Source organism: Indicator indicator, chromosome 7, assembly GCF_027791375.1.
Source record: "Indicator indicator isolate 239-I01 chromosome 7, UM_Iind_1.1, whole genome shotgun sequence".
Taxonomy (NCBI): domain Eukaryota; kingdom Metazoa; phylum Chordata; class Aves; order Piciformes; family Indicatoridae; genus Indicator; species Indicator indicator.
In genome coordinates, this window is record NC_072016.1 from 39,377,516 (window position 1) to 39,394,501 (window position 16,986).

The 16,986-nt window shown below is 49.8% G+C and overlaps 1 protein-coding gene across 2 annotated transcripts in view; it reads left to right on the forward strand.

Annotated features, from left to right (window-relative positions):
* PCDH15 (protocadherin related 15) overlaps positions 1-16,986 on the forward strand; it is a 320,955-nt gene that overhangs the window by 283,262 nt on the left and 20,707 nt on the right. For both annotated transcript variants that reach the window (XM_054382646.1, XM_054382647.1), the window contains 3 exons: positions 2,619-2,728; positions 4,346-4,486; positions 12,742-12,869. In XM_054382646.1, the coding sequence (XP_054238621.1) occupies positions 2,619-2,728; positions 4,346-4,486; positions 12,742-12,869 (379 nt within the window). The remainder of the gene's footprint in view (positions 1-2,618; positions 2,729-4,345; positions 4,487-12,741; positions 12,870-16,986) is intronic.

Genomic DNA, 16,986 nt, shown 5'->3' on the forward strand with positions numbered 1-16,986 from the left:
GAGCAAGGACAGGAAGCCAAGGTAATTGTATGGGTGAAAGAATTAGAAGAGCTGCCAGCGTGATGCTTAGTTCTTGCTTTCTTGTGCCTTTGCTTTTTTGTTTTGCTGCACAGCTTAGAAACTTGAACACAGAACTTTGCTCAGGTGGGTATGGAGCCCACTGGCATCCTGGCCTGGAGCAGCAATGGTGTGGGCTGCAGGGGCAGGGCAGGGATTGTGCCCCTGTGCTGGGCACTGCTGAGGCCACAGCTTGAGTGCTGGGTTCAGTTTTGGGCCCCTCACTCCAATAAGGCCATTGAGGGGCTGCAGTGTGTCCAGAGAAGGGCAACAAAGCTGGAGAAGGGTCTAGAAAACAGGGCTGGTGAGGAGCAGCTGAGGGAACTGGGGTGGTTTAGTGGGGAGAAAGAGGGGCTGAGGTGAGACCTCATTGCTCTACCCAGCTCCCTGAAAGGAGGCTGCAGTGAGGTGGGAGTTGGGCTCTTCTCCCTAGTATCAGGTGATAGGGTGAGAGGAAAATGGCCTGAAGTTGTGCCAGGGGAGGGTTAGGTTGGAGATGAGGAAAAATTTCTTTGCTGCAAGAGTGGTCAGGGATTGGAACAGGCTGCCCAGGGAGGTGGTGGAGTCCCCATCCCTGGAGGTGTTCAAGAAACCTGTGGCTGTGGCACCTGGGGACAGGGTTGGGTTGATGGTTGGGCTCAATGATCTTAAAGATCTTTTCCAACCAGAAGAATTCTGTGATTATTCCTTCCAGTATTTCACACCTCAGCTGCACAGCCAGAGCAATTTCAGTGTTTCCTTTCTAGAGCTTTATCAGCTATTTGAGTCTCCATGTAAGTCCTGTTAGCTCACCCCACTACAGACACTAGCCTGCACTTGACTTTTCTCCAGAAAAATACCTAAGTTCCATCATTCTTGATGGCATACAAAGCTTCTCTGTAATGCCAAGCAATCAGATGGACGAAAAGCCAAATGAAATCACCTGCCATGAGAAGTGGGGTAAAAAGAACCTGTGCAGGAATGGGTGTGCAGCCTTCAAATGGAAGAGGGTGAAATAGCTTCAGGTAGATTGCCCTGGAGGGTTCAAACTAGCTAAGACCAAAAGAAGCTGCAGTGTCAGAGACAATAAGGAGATGATGTACCAGGAGATATCCAAAAAGGCATTTTAATTAAGTTGAGCTAAGAACTTTATCAAAAATAATAAGAAATATTTGATTCTAAAATGCTTGTTGACCTCCATGAATTAAAACAGAGTTGACTGAAGTGTGCAATCCAGAGTTAGACACACAGCACACACACTATTCAACTCCAGCACTAAACCAGTTTTCCAATTCATTACTGGCTTTCCTGCTGTTAAATTTAAGTTTTGATTAAATCTCCCCCACCCTGTTCATGCTTTTTGAGATAAAAAAAGTTTCCTGGTGAATTGAAACCGTATTGGATTAGAGGCAAATTGAAAAATGGATGAGAGCCTGGCATGCTCAGCAAAGGGAAAAAGGAAAGAGAAGAGAGAGGAGAACTGAATATTTCACTTTGGACATCAAAAATAGTTCTGTCCTGCAAGATGTGTTCAGTCTCCATTTCCTCTCTGATCAAGATATGGAGAACTGAGATATACCAAATTAAAAGTGTGAGCTTGCAGCTCAGAAGGCAAATGGCATCCTGGGCTGCATCCCAAGCAGCATGGCCAGAGATCCAGAGAGGAGATCCTGCCCCTCTGCTCTGCTCTGGGGAGACCTCACCTGCAATGCTGTGCCCAGCTCTGGAGCCCTCAATACAGGAAGGACATGGACCTGATGGAGTGGGTTCAGAAGAGGGCCATGGAAATGCTCAGGGGGTTGGGAGCAGCTCTGCTGTGAGGACAGGCTGAGGGAGCTGGGGGTGTTCAGCCTGGAGAAGAGAAGGCTCTGGGGAGACATAATAGCAGCCTGCCAGGACCTGAAGGTGGCTACAAGAAGGCTGCAGAGGGACTGTTTGCAAAGGCCTGCAGGGAGAGAGAAGGGGCAATGGCTTCAAACTAGAGCAGAGCAGATTTAGATTGGATGTGAGGAACAAGTTCTGCACCATGAGGGTGGTGGAACAGTGCCCAGAGGTGGTGGTTGAACTCAGGTTGCCCAGAGAGGTGGCTGAGGCCCCTTGCCTGGAGATATTCAAGGTGATGCTCAACCTGGCTCTGGGTAACCTGATCTAGTGGAGGATGTCCCTGCTAAGTGCAGAAGGGCTTGGACTGGATGACTTTTAGAGGTCCCTTCCAACCCAGGTGATTTTATTTGTTTGCAATTTGTATCGTTTTTCAGTGATTTTGTGTATAAATGATGGCTTTATTTCAATCCTGTTGTTCTGGTTTAGTATTTTAATCCAAGGTTGGGGTTGCCTTTTTGTTTTTTTGTTTAATGAGGGGCAATTTGTTTTAAACATCTCAAGGAATAGGGATTCAACCACCCCCTGGGGGAATTCCCTCCTGGTAACTGTTTTGTGTATTTGCAGAGGCCTTTAAGATGTCTTTCTGTAATTACAGATCTCAAAATGGGATGAAACTGCTCATCTGAGGACTTAAGATTCAGCACTTTGCTGGTCAGGCAACTGGAATATAACACAAATACTTCTGTTCTGTCCTGCAGACCCCCACCAGTGAGTGAAAGTGCCCCAAAAGGAACTGTGGTGGTAGTTGTTACAGCAGCTGCCTTGAACCAGACCATTGTCTATTCAATTGTTGCAGGAAATGAAGAGGGTAAGTACTAATATTTTGGTCTTAGTGATTATGCCTGAGCCTACTGCATGCATCAGAAGCCTCCAAGAAATAATGATTAGAAATAAAGCTGCTGAGCTGAAGTCCCACCACAGCTGTGTGAGCAGGAGGGGTGGCTGTTATCAAGCCCTCAGAGATCAGCTCAAGAACAGCTCACTTAGCACAGCTGCAATAAAAATTAAAACACAATGAAATTCTCACTGATGGGAAGGTTCACATCCCTGCCACATGGTCTGAATCCCTGGGACACTGAAGAGTAAAAATAGCTTTGATGGGCTTGTTCAGCCTGGAGAAGAGAAGGCTCCAGGGAGACCTTCTCATTGCCTTTCAGCTTAAAGGGGGCTGTAAGAGGATGGGGATGGACTTTTGAGCAGGGCTTGTTGTGACAAGATCAGGGATCACGGTTTGAAACTGAAAAAAGGGGAAGATTTAGACTTGAAGGTGATGAGGCATCCAGGTTGCCCAGAGTGGTGATAGAAGCCCCCATCCCTGGAACCATTCCGGGTCAGGTTGGATGTGGGCCTGAGTAAGCTGGATCTAGTTGAAGATGTCCCTGCTTAGTGCAGGGGGGTTGGACTAGATGAGCTTTAAAGGCCCCTTCCAACCCAAACCATTCTGTGATTCTACTTCTTGCTTCCAAATCTGCTCTAGGACATTCTAAGCTTACCATGCTCTAGCCACAAAGATTGGAGCTGATACTTGAACAGTACAGTGAGGCACAGGAAGCTCCATGTGAACAGGAGGAAGAAGGTTTTCACTGTGAGGGCAACAGAGCACTGGAACAGGCTGCCCAGGGGAGTCTCCCTCTCTGGAGCTATTTAAGACCCACCTGGATGTGTTCCTGTGTGATCTGCTCTGGGTGACCCTGCTCTGGCAGGGGGGTTGGACTGGATGAGCTTTGGAGGTCCCTTCTAGCCCCTAACATTCTGTAATTCTGTGATGGGTGTGATCTAGTTGGGGATGTCCCTGCTTACTGCACAGGGATTGGACGAGATGACCTCTAGAGGTCCCTTCCAACCCAGTGCATTCTGTGAGTCGATGATGTGCATCCTTCTGGAGTACTCTCCATGATCCACCTTGAAATCTCTAAGCAAAATTGCTCTAAATTATATGGAGGGGTGTGGAGGAATTCCCCATCTCATTCTGTTTTTTGTGAGAGGGGGCTGTTTGTCTTGCCTTCTCCTGCCAGCACGTCCTCCAGCTGGTTATTCCACAGGATCACACAGGGTCACAGGAGGTTAGGGGTTGGAAGGGACCTCCAGAGATCATTGAGTCCAACCCCCCTGCCAGAGCAGGGCCAGAGAATCTAGCACAGGTTGCACAGGAATACATCCAGGTGGGTCTTGAAAGTCTCCAGAGAAAGAGACACCACAACTCCTCTGGGGAGCGTGTGCCAGGCTGGCTTCAGCTGCTGTGCTCCTTTGGAGCAAGCCTCACACAGCAGCTGCATGGCCTTCTGGGGGCCTGAGGGACGGGTGGGAAGGACTTAGTGAAGGTGGTGCCAGAGCACAATGTCATCACCAAAACAGGAACTTTGAGGCGTTAAAAGCCCAGGATTCTGGATATTAGAAAGTCACTTGTGTTTCTGCTGGCTTTCAGGGGTGTTTGCTATTAACAACAGAACAGGAGTGATCTGGGTTCAGAAGCCTCTGGACTATGAGAGCGTCACAAGCTACGAGCTGCGGGTTCAGGCGGACTCCCTGCAAGTGGTGCGATCCAACCTGCGCGTCCCTTCCAAGAGTAAGTGTGAGAGTCCTCCTCTCCAAAGCTCTTCCACACCTCTGCTCTCACCTTGGGAGGCTCTTGGTGGCTCACTCCAGCTACTCATTGTTGTGCTTTCAGCTTTCAGAGTCCAAAAGCCCACATGGAAACAGATTTAGATTGCATCCCCTCTCCCTTTTTGCCGGTAGGTGAAAGCAAATTAGGCAGTAGAAAAGAGAGGTAAAATCTCAAAAGAAAGAGTCTGGAATTGATTTGGAAGTGAAAAGGTTAAGTTTAACAAAATATAAAAGGAATCTGAGTAAAAGGGAGGTTACAAAGGTATAAATAAAAATATATACAAAGCCAGGCATGGCTGGCAAAGGATTCTCTGCATGCAATGCAGAGATGCAGTCCTTAGGAGTCTGGAGCAACATGGAGCAGGCTCAACCATGGGAGCAGCAGCAGGGAGCAGCAGGAGCAGCCTCTCAAGCAGGCGAGGGCCGGAGCAAGAGAGAGAAGCAGGAAATGTCTCCCCTTAAAAAGGCTGTGGACAGGAGGTGGGAGCAGAATAGACTTTGACCCAGGGACCCCTCCCCTGGGAGGAGGAACCAAGTCTCTCTGCCCACCTGGGTCAGGTTTCTTTGTCCACCTGGGGGCTAGGTTCTTTTCAGCCCACGCCCTCCTGGGCTGGGTGTAACCTGGCACGCTTTGTGAGGGTGTTGGTGGCTTCACTTCAGCTATTGACCTCATCTTGTTATCAGAAAGGCAACAACTGTGATGGTACAGAGCAGGCAGCAGCAGGGGTTGTGGATCTTTAGGCCACAACCTGGGCTGGGCTGCAGCAAAAGCAGCACAGCCAGAGGGTCAGGAGGGGTGATGCTGCCACTCTGCTCTGCTCTGGTGAGACCTCACCTGGAGTACTGTGTCCATCTATGGGGTCCCCAGCACAGGAAGGGCATGAACCTGCTGGAGTGGGTCCAGAGGATGGCCATGAAGATGGTGAGAGGGCTGGAACACCTCTCCTGCAAGGACAGGCTGAGACAGTCTGTGCTGTTCATCCCTAGGGAGACCTTAGAGCAGCATTTCAGTATCTGAAGGGGACCTACAGGAAGGCTGGGGAGGGACTGTTTGGAAGGGCCTGTGGTGATGGAATGGGGACAATGGTTTGAAACTGGAGCAGGGGAGATTTAGCTTGGGCATTAGGGGGAAGCTCTTTACAGTGAGAGTGGTGAAATCCTGGAACAGGCTGCCCAGAGATGTGGTGGACCTCACTGGATGGCAGCACAGCCTGATGGGGTGTCAGCCACCCCCACCCCACTGCCCCTCAGTTTCATATCATCAGTGAACTTGCTGATCATTAAGGCTGGAAAAGGTCCCCAAGATGATTGTGTTCAGTGGCTAGCCCAACACTACCAAGCCCACCACTGAACCATGTCCCTCAGCACCACAGCTACACATTCCTTGAAGGCTTCCAGGGATGCTGATTCCACCACTTCCCTGGGGAGCCTCTTCAAGGCCTTACCCACTTTTTCAGTGAAGACATTGTTCCTCATGTCCTAACTAAACCAACCCTGGCACAACCTGAGGACATTTTCTGTTGTCTGCTTTTTCCTTGGGACAAAAGACTGACTCCAGGAAGCTGTAGAGACTGACAAGGTCTCCCCTCAGCCTCCTTTTCTCCAGGGTGAATACCCTCAGTACCCTCAGCTGCTCCTCACAAGACTTATGCTCTAGGACCCTTCACCGGCTTTGTTGCCCTTCTATGGACCCACTCCAGCATGTCAATGTCCTTCTTGGAGTGAAGGGCCCAAAACTGAACCAGATATTTGAGGTGTAGCCTCACCAGTGCCAAGTACAGGCTCACTGCTCCATTCCTGCTGGCCACACTGCTGCAGCTGCAGGCCAGCTGGCTCCAGCAGAGGTCTTGGGGCAGCCTCTCTGGTCATGGAGTCATAGAACAGTAGAATGTTAGGGGTTGGAAAGGACCTCCAGAGATCATCCAGTCCAACCCCCCTGCCAGAGCAGGATCACCCAGGGCAGGCCACACAGAAACACATCCAGGTTAGCTTTGAAAGTCTCCAGAGAAGGAGACTCCACAACCTCTCTGGGAAGCCTGCTCCAGGGCTCCAGCACCCTCACAGAAAAGAAGTTTCTCCTCATGTTAAGTTGGAATTTCCTGTGTTCCATCTTGTATTCATTCATTCCTTGTCCTGTTCCTGGGTGCCACCAAAAAGAGCCTGGCCCCTTCCTCTTGTCACCCACCCCTCAGATATTTAGAGACACTAATAAAATCCCCTCTTAGCCTTCTCTTCTCCAGACTAAACGGTCCCAGGTTTCTCAGTCAAGGAAGCAGTGGCCTCTCTGTCCCACTTCAGACTCCTAACCTGGACTAGAGCAGTCCTGCTGACTAGGCAGCAGTTTTAAAAGGGTGAGAGCTGAACTATTTCATGTAGGGGTGCTTGATAACAACAGGAGCTTAAATTTGGTCCAGATGAAAGGAAGAGAACACTTGATGCCTGCTTTTGGATAGCCAGGAGTGTCAGCATGTGCTAGGTTTGGAATACAGCTGAGGAATTTGGTGGATGTGTGTCCTAAAAGGCTTCACAAGCATCTGGCTCACTGAATCATTTATGTCTTTGTAATGGAGATCCCTTGACCTGCAGCTTTGGTTCCTACATTTGTTTGATGCATGGATTTCCATTTTCCCCACACCTTTAATCTTGCTTGATTGAGTTTTAATCAGGTGAAATCCTATTTCTGAGTTGCAGGGCACTGGCTTGAACTACAGGGGAAAGAGATGAGACAGAATTAATGCCCTGCTGTGAACTTGGTGACATTGAAGTGAAGAACCTCTTTGGAGAAAGGATCTGGGGGTGCTGGTTGACAGCCAGCTGAAGATGAGATGTCCCTGCTCACTGCAGGGGCGGTGGACAAGAACACCTTTGAGGGTCTCTTCCAACCTGGAGAGCAGTGAGGGGGAAAAGGACCTGGGGGTCCTGATGGATGGGAGGTTGACCATGAGCCAGCAATGTGCCCTTGTGGCCAAGAAGGCCAAGGGCATCCTGGGGTGGATTAGAAGGGCTGTGGTGAGTAGGTCCAGAGAGGTTCTCCTGCCCCTCTGCTCTGCCCTGGTGAGGCCTCCTCTGAAATATTGTGTCCAGTTCTGGGTCCCTCAGCTCAAGAAGGACCTCAGGGAGCTGCTTCAAAGAGTCCAGCACAGAGCCACAAAAATTATTAGGGCAGTGGAACATCTTCCTTAGGAAGAGAGCTACAGGGAGGCTCTGTAGGTCAGAAAGGAGGAGCCTGAGAGGTGACCTCACTGCTGTTGATAAAGATGTGCAGGGGGAGTGCCCAGAGGCTGGAGCCAGGCTCTGCTGGGGGATGCCCAATGCCAGCACAAGGGGCACTGTAGAAGTTGAGGCACAGGAAGTTCCATGGAAACAGGAGGAAGAGGTTTTTTCCCTGTGAGGGTGACAGAAGACTGGAACAGGCTGGCCAGGGGGGTTGCGGAGTCTCCCTCTCTGGAGATACTCAAAACCCACCTGGCTGTGTTCCTGTGTGCCCTGCCCTGGGTGATGCTGCTCTGGCAGGAGGGTTGGACTGGATGGACTTTGGAGGTCGCTTCCAGCCCCTGGCATTCTGTGATTCTGTGATCCTGAGGAATGCATTCTGTGATAGTGCCAACTGATAGCTTAATGATAGCTCAATAAATGAGGAGAGAAAGTGCATGGAGGTGTCCTGTGAACTGGTGAACTCAAGTGGGGGTTCAAAACAGTGGTGCTGAATCTTGCAGAATCACACTCTTGCTTTCAGCAGAATCAAAGTCCCTCAATGAGGTAGTTTCAGACTTTATACTCAGACACTGAAGTGCATTTTTTTTTCTGTCCTTTGTTAGGCTTTCTGATGACAGCCAGTTTAAAAGGTTGGAATTCTGGTCTGAGGAATCAGCATCCTGGTGGTGCTGAGCCCAGAAAGATTTTCACTGTTAATGGACTTCTCCAATTCAACTAAAATTAGTTCCTTGGCTTTTTTTTTTCCCCCCATCTGCTCTTTAATTATTAACTTGTCAGTCACCATGGACTGTAGTCCAGTGGTCTAGTGCAGGTCCACTTGAGATTGTGATTATTAGCTTCCAAATAGAAGCTTTCAGTTCTCCTTCAATGGATAAGGTGAAGAAAACCCCAAACTGATATGCGGAGGGAACATCACAACTGTGTGTGGCTGGAGGTGTTGTGAGAATCATAGAATGGAGGGGTTGGAAGGGATCTCTGGAGATTGAGTCCAACCTCCTGGCAAAGCAGGATCCCCCAGGGCAGGCCACACAGGAGCTCATCCAGATGGGGTTTGAAAGCCTTTGGAGAAGGAGACTCCACAACCTCTCTGGGCAGCCTGCTCCAGGGCTCCAGCACCCTCACAGGAAAGAAGTTTTTCTTCATGTTGAGGTGGAACTTCCTGGGTTCCAGTTTGTATCCATTGCCTCTTGTGTTGTCACAGGACACCACTGAAAAGAGCCTGGCCCCTGCTTCTTGACACCTACTCTTCAGATATTGCTAAATACTAATGAGAACTCCTCTCAGGCTGCTCTTCTTTGGGCTAACCAGCCCCAGGTTTCTCAGCAATTCTTCATCAGACATGTTCCAGTCCCTTCAGCATCCTCCTAGCCTCTCTTTGACACTCTCTAGTGTATCCCTGACCCTCTTGAACTGGGGAGCCCAGAACTGAGCACAGTACTTCAGCTCTAACCTGTCACAGTGCAAGCAGCCACTTCCTCCTAGGAGGAGTTGTGAATTGGTGAGCTGAAGGGAATGTATCAGGACAAGGAATCATTTATTGGACCCAAAGGAATTCTTGAACAAGAACAGGAGAAACATCATCTTTTAGTTCACTTGAGCACTGTCACCTCTTCAGAAAGTTTTTTCCTGCACCTCACTGTGCTGCAGTGTGATACCTGGGGGATATCTGGGGAACTGGGATCAGAGCAATAACCTTGTGGCCAGGAAGGAGGGGATGGGACAGGAGGAAGCAGAAGGATTTAGGAAAAACCAGAGGGAGCAGCAAAGTGCTGCCTAAAATGAAGTAAGAAAGAGCTGTGGAGGGGTATGGTGGAATCACAGAATTGTGTTGGTTGGAAGAGATGATGGAGTCTAACCATTAACCCAGCACTGCCAGCTCACCACTGAAACATGGCCCTCAGTACCACATCTACACTGCTGTTACACCCCTCCAGGGATGGGGACTCCACCACTGCCCTGGGCAGCCTGTTCCAGGCCTTGACAACCTTTCTGGGGAGGAAATTGCTCCTCATGCCCAACCTAAGCCTTCCCTGGTGTGATTTGAAGCTGTTCCTTCTTACCCTCTCGTTTGTTACTTAGGAGAAGAGACTGACCCTGCCCTACTCCCACCTCCCTTCAGGGAACTGTAGAAAGAAAGTCTCCCCTCAGCCTCCTTTCCTGCAGGCTAAACAACCACAATTCCTTCTGCCCCACAGGAGACTTGTGCTCTACATCCTTCACCAGCTCCAAGATCAGACACATCTTCCTTCATAGCCCAAAAGAAGAGCTCCCCTGAGCCTGCCAGCTTTTTTCTGGCTTCCTGCAAAGCCAATCCTGCATCCCAGAAACCATCTGCATGCAGCCAAGCAAAGCCAGGTGCAAAACAGGCTGAGGAACTTGGGAAAATCTTCAGATTCCATTTTTTTAAATGCTTTTAAATCCCTTCAGGAATGAGGACTCCACCACCACCCTGGGCAGCCTGTTCCAGGGCTTGAAAACCCTTTTTGGGAAACAAATTGTTCCTCATGTCCAACCTTGACCCTCCCCTGGTGCAACCTGAGACCATTTCCTCTTGTCCTATCACTTCTTAATAGGGAGAAGAGACTACCTGGCTTCAACCTCCTTTCAGGGAATTTTAGAGAGTGAGAAGGTCTCCCCTCAGCCTCCTTTTCTCCAGGCTAAACAACCCCACTTCCAAGCTGCTCCTCATACCAAGCACAAAGGCTTCCCACTGTCCTCTGGAGAGAAAGACTGTGTTTGCAGGAGAAGCAGAATACATTTGTTTGTGAACACCATGGACAAAAGGGCCCTCAAATTCCTCTGGATACAGAAGCAGAGGGTTCACAGGATCACCAAATGCCATGTTGGACTGGATCATTTGGTCCAACCTGTCTAGGTAATAGTAGAGTTGAAAGGAGGTGGCCCAGCCTCTGTTAAGTCTTGAAACTCTCCAGTGTAGGGGAACCCACTGCTTCCCTTGGGAGATGATTCCAATGTCCATCTGTTCTCATAGGGAAACATTTTCTTCTGGAATCCAATGGGAATCTCCCCATCAGTAACTTTTCTCCATCACCCCTTGTCTTTTCCATTGGACTCCTTCACAGGCTCACAGGATGCTAGGGGTTGGAAGGGACCTCCAAAGATCATTGAGTTCAACCCCCCTGCCAGAGCAGGATCATAGAATCTAGGGCAGTTTGCACAGGAATGCATCCAGATGGGTCTTGAAAGCCTCCAGAGAAGAAGATTCCACAACCTCTCTGGGCAGCCTGCTCCAGTGTCCTGGGACCCTCACAGTGAAGAACTTCCTCCTCATGTTGAGGTGGAACCTCTTGTGCTCTAGTTTCCATCCATTGCCTCTTGTCTTATCCCAGGGTGCAAGGGAGCAGAGCCTGTCCCCTCCCTCCTGACCCCCAGCCCTCAGATATTTCAAAACATTTATTAAATCCCTTCTCAGTCTTCTCCTCTCCAGACTAAACAGCCCCAGGGCTCTCAACCTTTCCTCACCAGGCAGTGCTCCAGTTCCTTAATCATCCTCATAGCCCTCCCTTGGACTCTCTCCAGCAGATTCCTGTCCCTCCCGAACTGGGGTGCCCACAACTGGATGCAGTATTCCTGGTGAGCTCTCACCAGGGCAGAGTAGAGGGGGAGGAGAACCTCCCTCAATCTTCTGGACACACTCCTTGTCCATCTTCCTGGTCTGTGGTGATAAGGTCTCCCCTAAGTTTTCTCTTCTCAAGGCTGAACAACCTCAGTCCTCTCAGCCTTCCCTCACATGGCAGTCTCATGTTTTCTAGTGGTCACAACTGCCAGAGTGCATCTCCCCTCCATGCACATGACCCTTTCAGCCTGCCACTGCCCTCTGGCTCCCTCACCTGCTGCCACCAGCAGCTGGCATTTGCTGTCTTGTCTTCATGCATTGTTACCATCCAGCTGCTGCTCAGCCAGGTAGCCCCCAGGTTCTTCTGGGAGCAGTCTGCAAGGAGCCATGGCTGCAAGCAGATTGTCTGAAAATTAAACCTTGCAGACAAAGGTGGTGCCAGTTGGCACAGGGCTGCATGAAAGGTTTCTCTTTGTTAGGAGTTCCCTGTGTTAACAGCTTCATGCTCAGGCAGCTGTTGAGAAGGAGGCCAGAGGAGGTATCTCTGACTGCAGGATGTTCCACTGTGGATTTTATCTTGTTTTCACTGGCTCTGAGGCTTACTGTGAGACACCTCTGCTTCTAAGTCATGTTGTGGTGGCAGGGCTGAAAAGGGGGATTTCTTGTGTCATGGACTTGTAAATGCAGTGGAACTCAGCTCTTACTGCCCTCATTTTCCTCAGGTAACTTCTGGCCCCACATCTGCTCCTACTGTCCTTTCTCACACATCCACCTCTTCAGTTTTGCTTGCACTCTAGCTGACCTGACTGGCTCTGAACCAAGAGTAGGGAAAGGAAGAGAAGCAAGGGTGTAGTCCATAGAATCATGGAATTGTTAGGGTTGGAAGGGACCTCAAGCATCGTCTAGTTCCGACCCCTCTGCCATGGGCAGGGACACCTCACACTCCAGCAGGTTGCTCGCAGCCACATCCAGCCTGGCCTTAAAAACCTCCAGGGATGAGGCTTCCACCACCTCCCTGGGCAACCTCTGCCAGTGTCTCACCACCCTCATGGGGAAGAAATTTTTCCTAACATCCAATCTGAATTTCCCCATTTCTAGTTTTGTTTCATTCCCCCTAGTCCTATCACTCCCTGACACCCTCAAAAGTCCCTCCCCAGCTTTCTTGGAGCCCCCTTCAGCTACTCCTACCCAACACCTCCATGACCATTAGGCCATGGCCCCAAGTGCATGTCCATAGGTTTCATGAACACCTCCAGGGAGGGTACTCCATCACCTCCCTGAGCAGCCTGTCCCAATGCCTGACCACTTTTGCGCGGAAGAAATTCTTCCTCATATCCTCAGATTTGAGAAGCTGGGAGGTGTTTTCCAGCCTTACTGATTTTACTGCAGAATGTTCCACATCCACCTTCCCTTCCCTCTTTTAGGTAACACAGCCAAAGTGTTTATTGAAGTGAAGGACGAAAACGACCACGCGCCTGTCTTCACCAAACAGATGTACATTGGAGGGGTGTCTGAAGATGCCAAAATGTTCTCCTCTGTGCTTAAAGTTAAGGTAAGGCTGAAAGGTGTTAAACAGGCAGGGAAATATTTGCTCACTGGTGTGGTTTGTCACAGGAGGCAATGCAATGTGGTTCTTCTAAAACTGTGCCTGGGTTTAGAGCGAGGCTGATGCTCTTTTACCTCTTCCAAAAGGGGCAAAAGAAAAATGCAGGGCTAGGGAGGTTCTTCTACCTCTCTACTCTGCCCTGGTGAGACCACAGCTGGAATACTAAGTCCAGTTTTCGGCTCCCCAGTTCAAGAAAGACAGAGACCTGAAGGAGAGAATCCAAGGGAAAGCCAGGAGGATGATTAGGGGTCTTGAGCATCTCCCCTAAGAAGAGAGACTGAGAGCCCTGGGGCTATTTAGTCTTGAGAAGAGAAGACTGAGAGGGATCTGATCAATGTCTATCAATAGCTGAGGGGTGGGTGTCAAGGGAAGGGGGCCAGGCTCTTTTGTATGGTTCACAGTGATAAGAAAAGGAACAATGGGTTCAGACTGGAACATAGAAGATTCCACCTCAACATGAGGAGAAACTTCTTTCCAGTGAGGGTGACAGAGCCCTGGAACAGGCTGCCCAGGGGGGTTGTGGAGTCTCCTTCTCTGGAGACTTTCCAAACCCACCTGGATGCATTCCTGTGCAGACTACCCTAAGTGATCCTGCTCTGGCAGGGGGGTTGGACCTGATGATCTCTTGAGGTCTCTTCCAACCTCTGATATACTGTGAGACTGTGAAATGAAAAAAAAAAAAATTACATATAAAACTATACAATAACCCAGCTAACCCACCCTGTACAGAAAGAGCCTCCACCCTCCTGGACACACAAGCCCAGAGGGCTGCTGCTAGCTGACAAGTTATTATCTCCCTCTCATCCCAGCCAGGGTTCTTACCAGTAACCCAAAGAAGGACCAGCAGGAGAGGCAAGGCAAGGTCAGAAGTAGAGAAAAACAGGGGGAAAGGAGCAAGAGAGAAGAGTAAGAACAAGTTGTGCTCCAAAACTATATAGAAATTTGCAGATCAATGAAATGGAATAAATTTATCTTTTATATAGAAAAGGACCTGAGGGTGCTAGTTGACAACTGACTAGCCCTCTGTTGGACTCTTTCCAGCAGATCCCTGGCCCTCTTGGACCAGGGAGCCCAGAACTGGATGCAATATTCCAGGTGGAGCCTCACTAGGGCTTAGTAGAGGGGAAGGAGAACCTCCCTGGATCTGCTGGACACAATATTCTTGCTGCACCCCAGGGCACATTGCTGTCCCATGCAGAACTTGCTGTCTACCAGGACTCCCAGGTCCTTCTCCACAGGGCTGCTCTCCAGCAGATCCCCTCCCAGCCTGTTCTGGTGCAGTACACATGCCAGTACACCCAGCCCAGTGAGTAGCAGTGGGAGGAGCAAATAATCCAACTGCCATGGGTCAGACACATGCAGAGAGAGAAGCAAACTGGCACTGAGTCCATAATGTTACACACAAATCAAATTCAGAGACAAATAGGCCAATAAAATATTGGCTAAACACTTCTTCCATCATCATCAGACCAGTTACAGATGTGAGTAAGGCAAACCCTGTGCAGTGCTTCTCCATAACGTGCAGCAATTTTGCCAGCAGCAGCAACTGCTCTCTTCAAGAGATTCATTTGAATATAAAACCTTTTGACAGCAGGGTAATGTGTTGACTTCACAGAATCCCAGCTTTGAAGGAACCTCTAGAGATCATCTGGTCCAACTCTCCTGCTAAACCAGGATCACCCAGAGCAGCTTGCCCAGGATCGCAGTCGCCAGGGGGATTGGAATCTCTCCCGAGGAGACTCCACAACCTCTCTGGGCAGCCTGCTCCAGGGCTCCAGCTCCCTCACACCAGTTTCATTTCCTGCTCAGTTTGTGCCCATTGCCCCTTGCCCTGTCACTGGGAACTGCTGACAAGAGTCTGGCCTCATCCTCTTGACTCCTACCCTGTAGCTCTTGCTGAGCATTGCTCAGATCCCCTCTGGGGCTGCTCTTCTCCAGGCTCAGCAGCCCCAGGGCTCTCGGCCTTTGCTGCTCAAGGTCTCCAGGTATCTTCAGAGCCTTCTCTGGACTCCCTCTCTCAGTAGTTCCCTTGAACTGAGGAGCTCAGAACTAGACCCTGTACTGCAGATGTGCCCTTGCTAGGGCAGACTAGAGTGAGAGGAGAACCTCCTTTTACCTGCTGGCTACACTCTTCTTCACACACCCCAGGAAACCGTTTGTTCTCCTGACCACTAAGGCACATTGCTGGCTCACCTTGAACTTGTCACTAGGGCTGCCAGGTCCTTCTCCACAGAGAAGGTCTTTCCATCAGGTTAACCCTTCAGCTGGGGTGCTGGGGGGTTATTCCTCCCCAGGTGGAAGGACTCTACACTTGCCCTTGTTGAGTTCCATGAGGTTCCCAGGTTAGGTTTTTACATGATTATTAGGAGCTGAAAGAGAAGCTTGAGCTCAGAAGGATGCCATGAATCACTATAAAAAGTCAATTTTAATCAGTGTCTTTAGGCCAGTGTCCTTTAAAAGCTCATGTCTCTAAGAACACAGGCAAAAATGAATGTCATTTATTCAAATGACACATTTTAACCCAAGCTTTGTTCCTTGCATCTTCAAGACCGTGTTTATGTTGCCACTAGCTCAGCAGGGAGTATGGAGGAGTGTTAAGTACTATTTGTCTGCAAAGCATAGTGGAGGCTGTGATTATGCTCTCCCACATCACAGAATGTTAGGGGCTGGAAGGGATCATCCAGCCCAACCCCCCTGCCAGAGCAGGATCACCTAGAGTAGATCACACAGGAATGCATCCAGGCAGGGCTTGAATAACTCCAGAGGGGGAGACTCCACAACCCCTCTGGGCAAGCCTGCTCCAGGTCTTCATCACCCTCACAATGAAAAAATTCTTCCTCAGGTAATCTGCAAGGTACTTTCACACCACCATCTTTCTAAGCCTATTCATTTTCCCTTCCAGAGATACACTCAGGTCCCAAAGACCTTTAAAGTCCAGGTAGATTTGATGCTAAACCAAAGGGTAGTCAGAAGCTATGGTGGTAGGACAGCTGCAGGATGACCCTTTCCTTCTGCAATCCTTGCACTGGACCTGCAGTGTGAGACAGCTGGACCAGCACTCTGGAAAATCATTTTTAGGGTGTCAGGTAGTGACAGGACTAGGGGGAATGAAGCAAAACTAGAGAAGGGTCGATTCAGATTGAATGTTAGGAAGAAGTTCTTCCCCATGAGGATGGTGAGACACTGGCACAGGTTGCCCAGGGAGGTAGTGGAAGCCTCATCCTTGAAGGTTTGTGCAGCCAGGCTGGATGTGGCTGTGAGCAGCCTGATGTAGTGTGAGGTGTCCCTGCCCATGGCAGGGGGGGTGGGACTGGATGATGCTTCCAACCCTGACAATTCCATGATTCTATAATTCTAATCAGAGGACTGGGAGTGCTCAGGAAAAGGTTTCAGGTGTAGGACATTCCTGTTGGGGATTGGTGTTATCAGAGCCTTTCAAGTTCTCTCCCCCTTTTCTGCCATTCTCTTTTTTCCCTCCTCAAATTTTCAACCTCTTTCAGAGCCCATTTCCAGGAGGAAAGGTCTTTGCTTTATGAGTATGTCAATTAAAAGCAACTGTAATACTCATTACTACTAATAGATGGATTTGGGGGGGATGGGATTGGCCTTACGTTTCCTTCTATTCCCATCAATTGTTTTGCTTTGCCCCTGGTATTTTCATGTAAGCCCTGGTTTTTCAGGAGGTGAGACACTGGCACAGGTTGCCCAGGGAGGTTGTGGATGCCCTCTCCCTGGAGTTGTTCAAGGCCAGGTCGGATGAGGCCTTGAGCAAGTTGGGTTTGTGGGAGGTGTCTCTGCCCATGGCAGAGGGTTGTGACTGGATGGTCTTTAAGGTCCTTTCCAACCCAACAATTCCATGATTGCCCTCTGAATTAGAATCATAGAATTGTCAGGGTTGGAAGGGACCTCAAGGCTCATCCAGTTCCAACCCCCCTGCCATGGGCAGGGACACCTCACACTCCAGCAGGTTGCTCACAGCCACATCCAGCCTGGCTGCAAAAACCTCCAAGGATGAGGCTTCCACCACCTCCCTGGGCAACCTCTGCCAGTGTCTCACCACCCT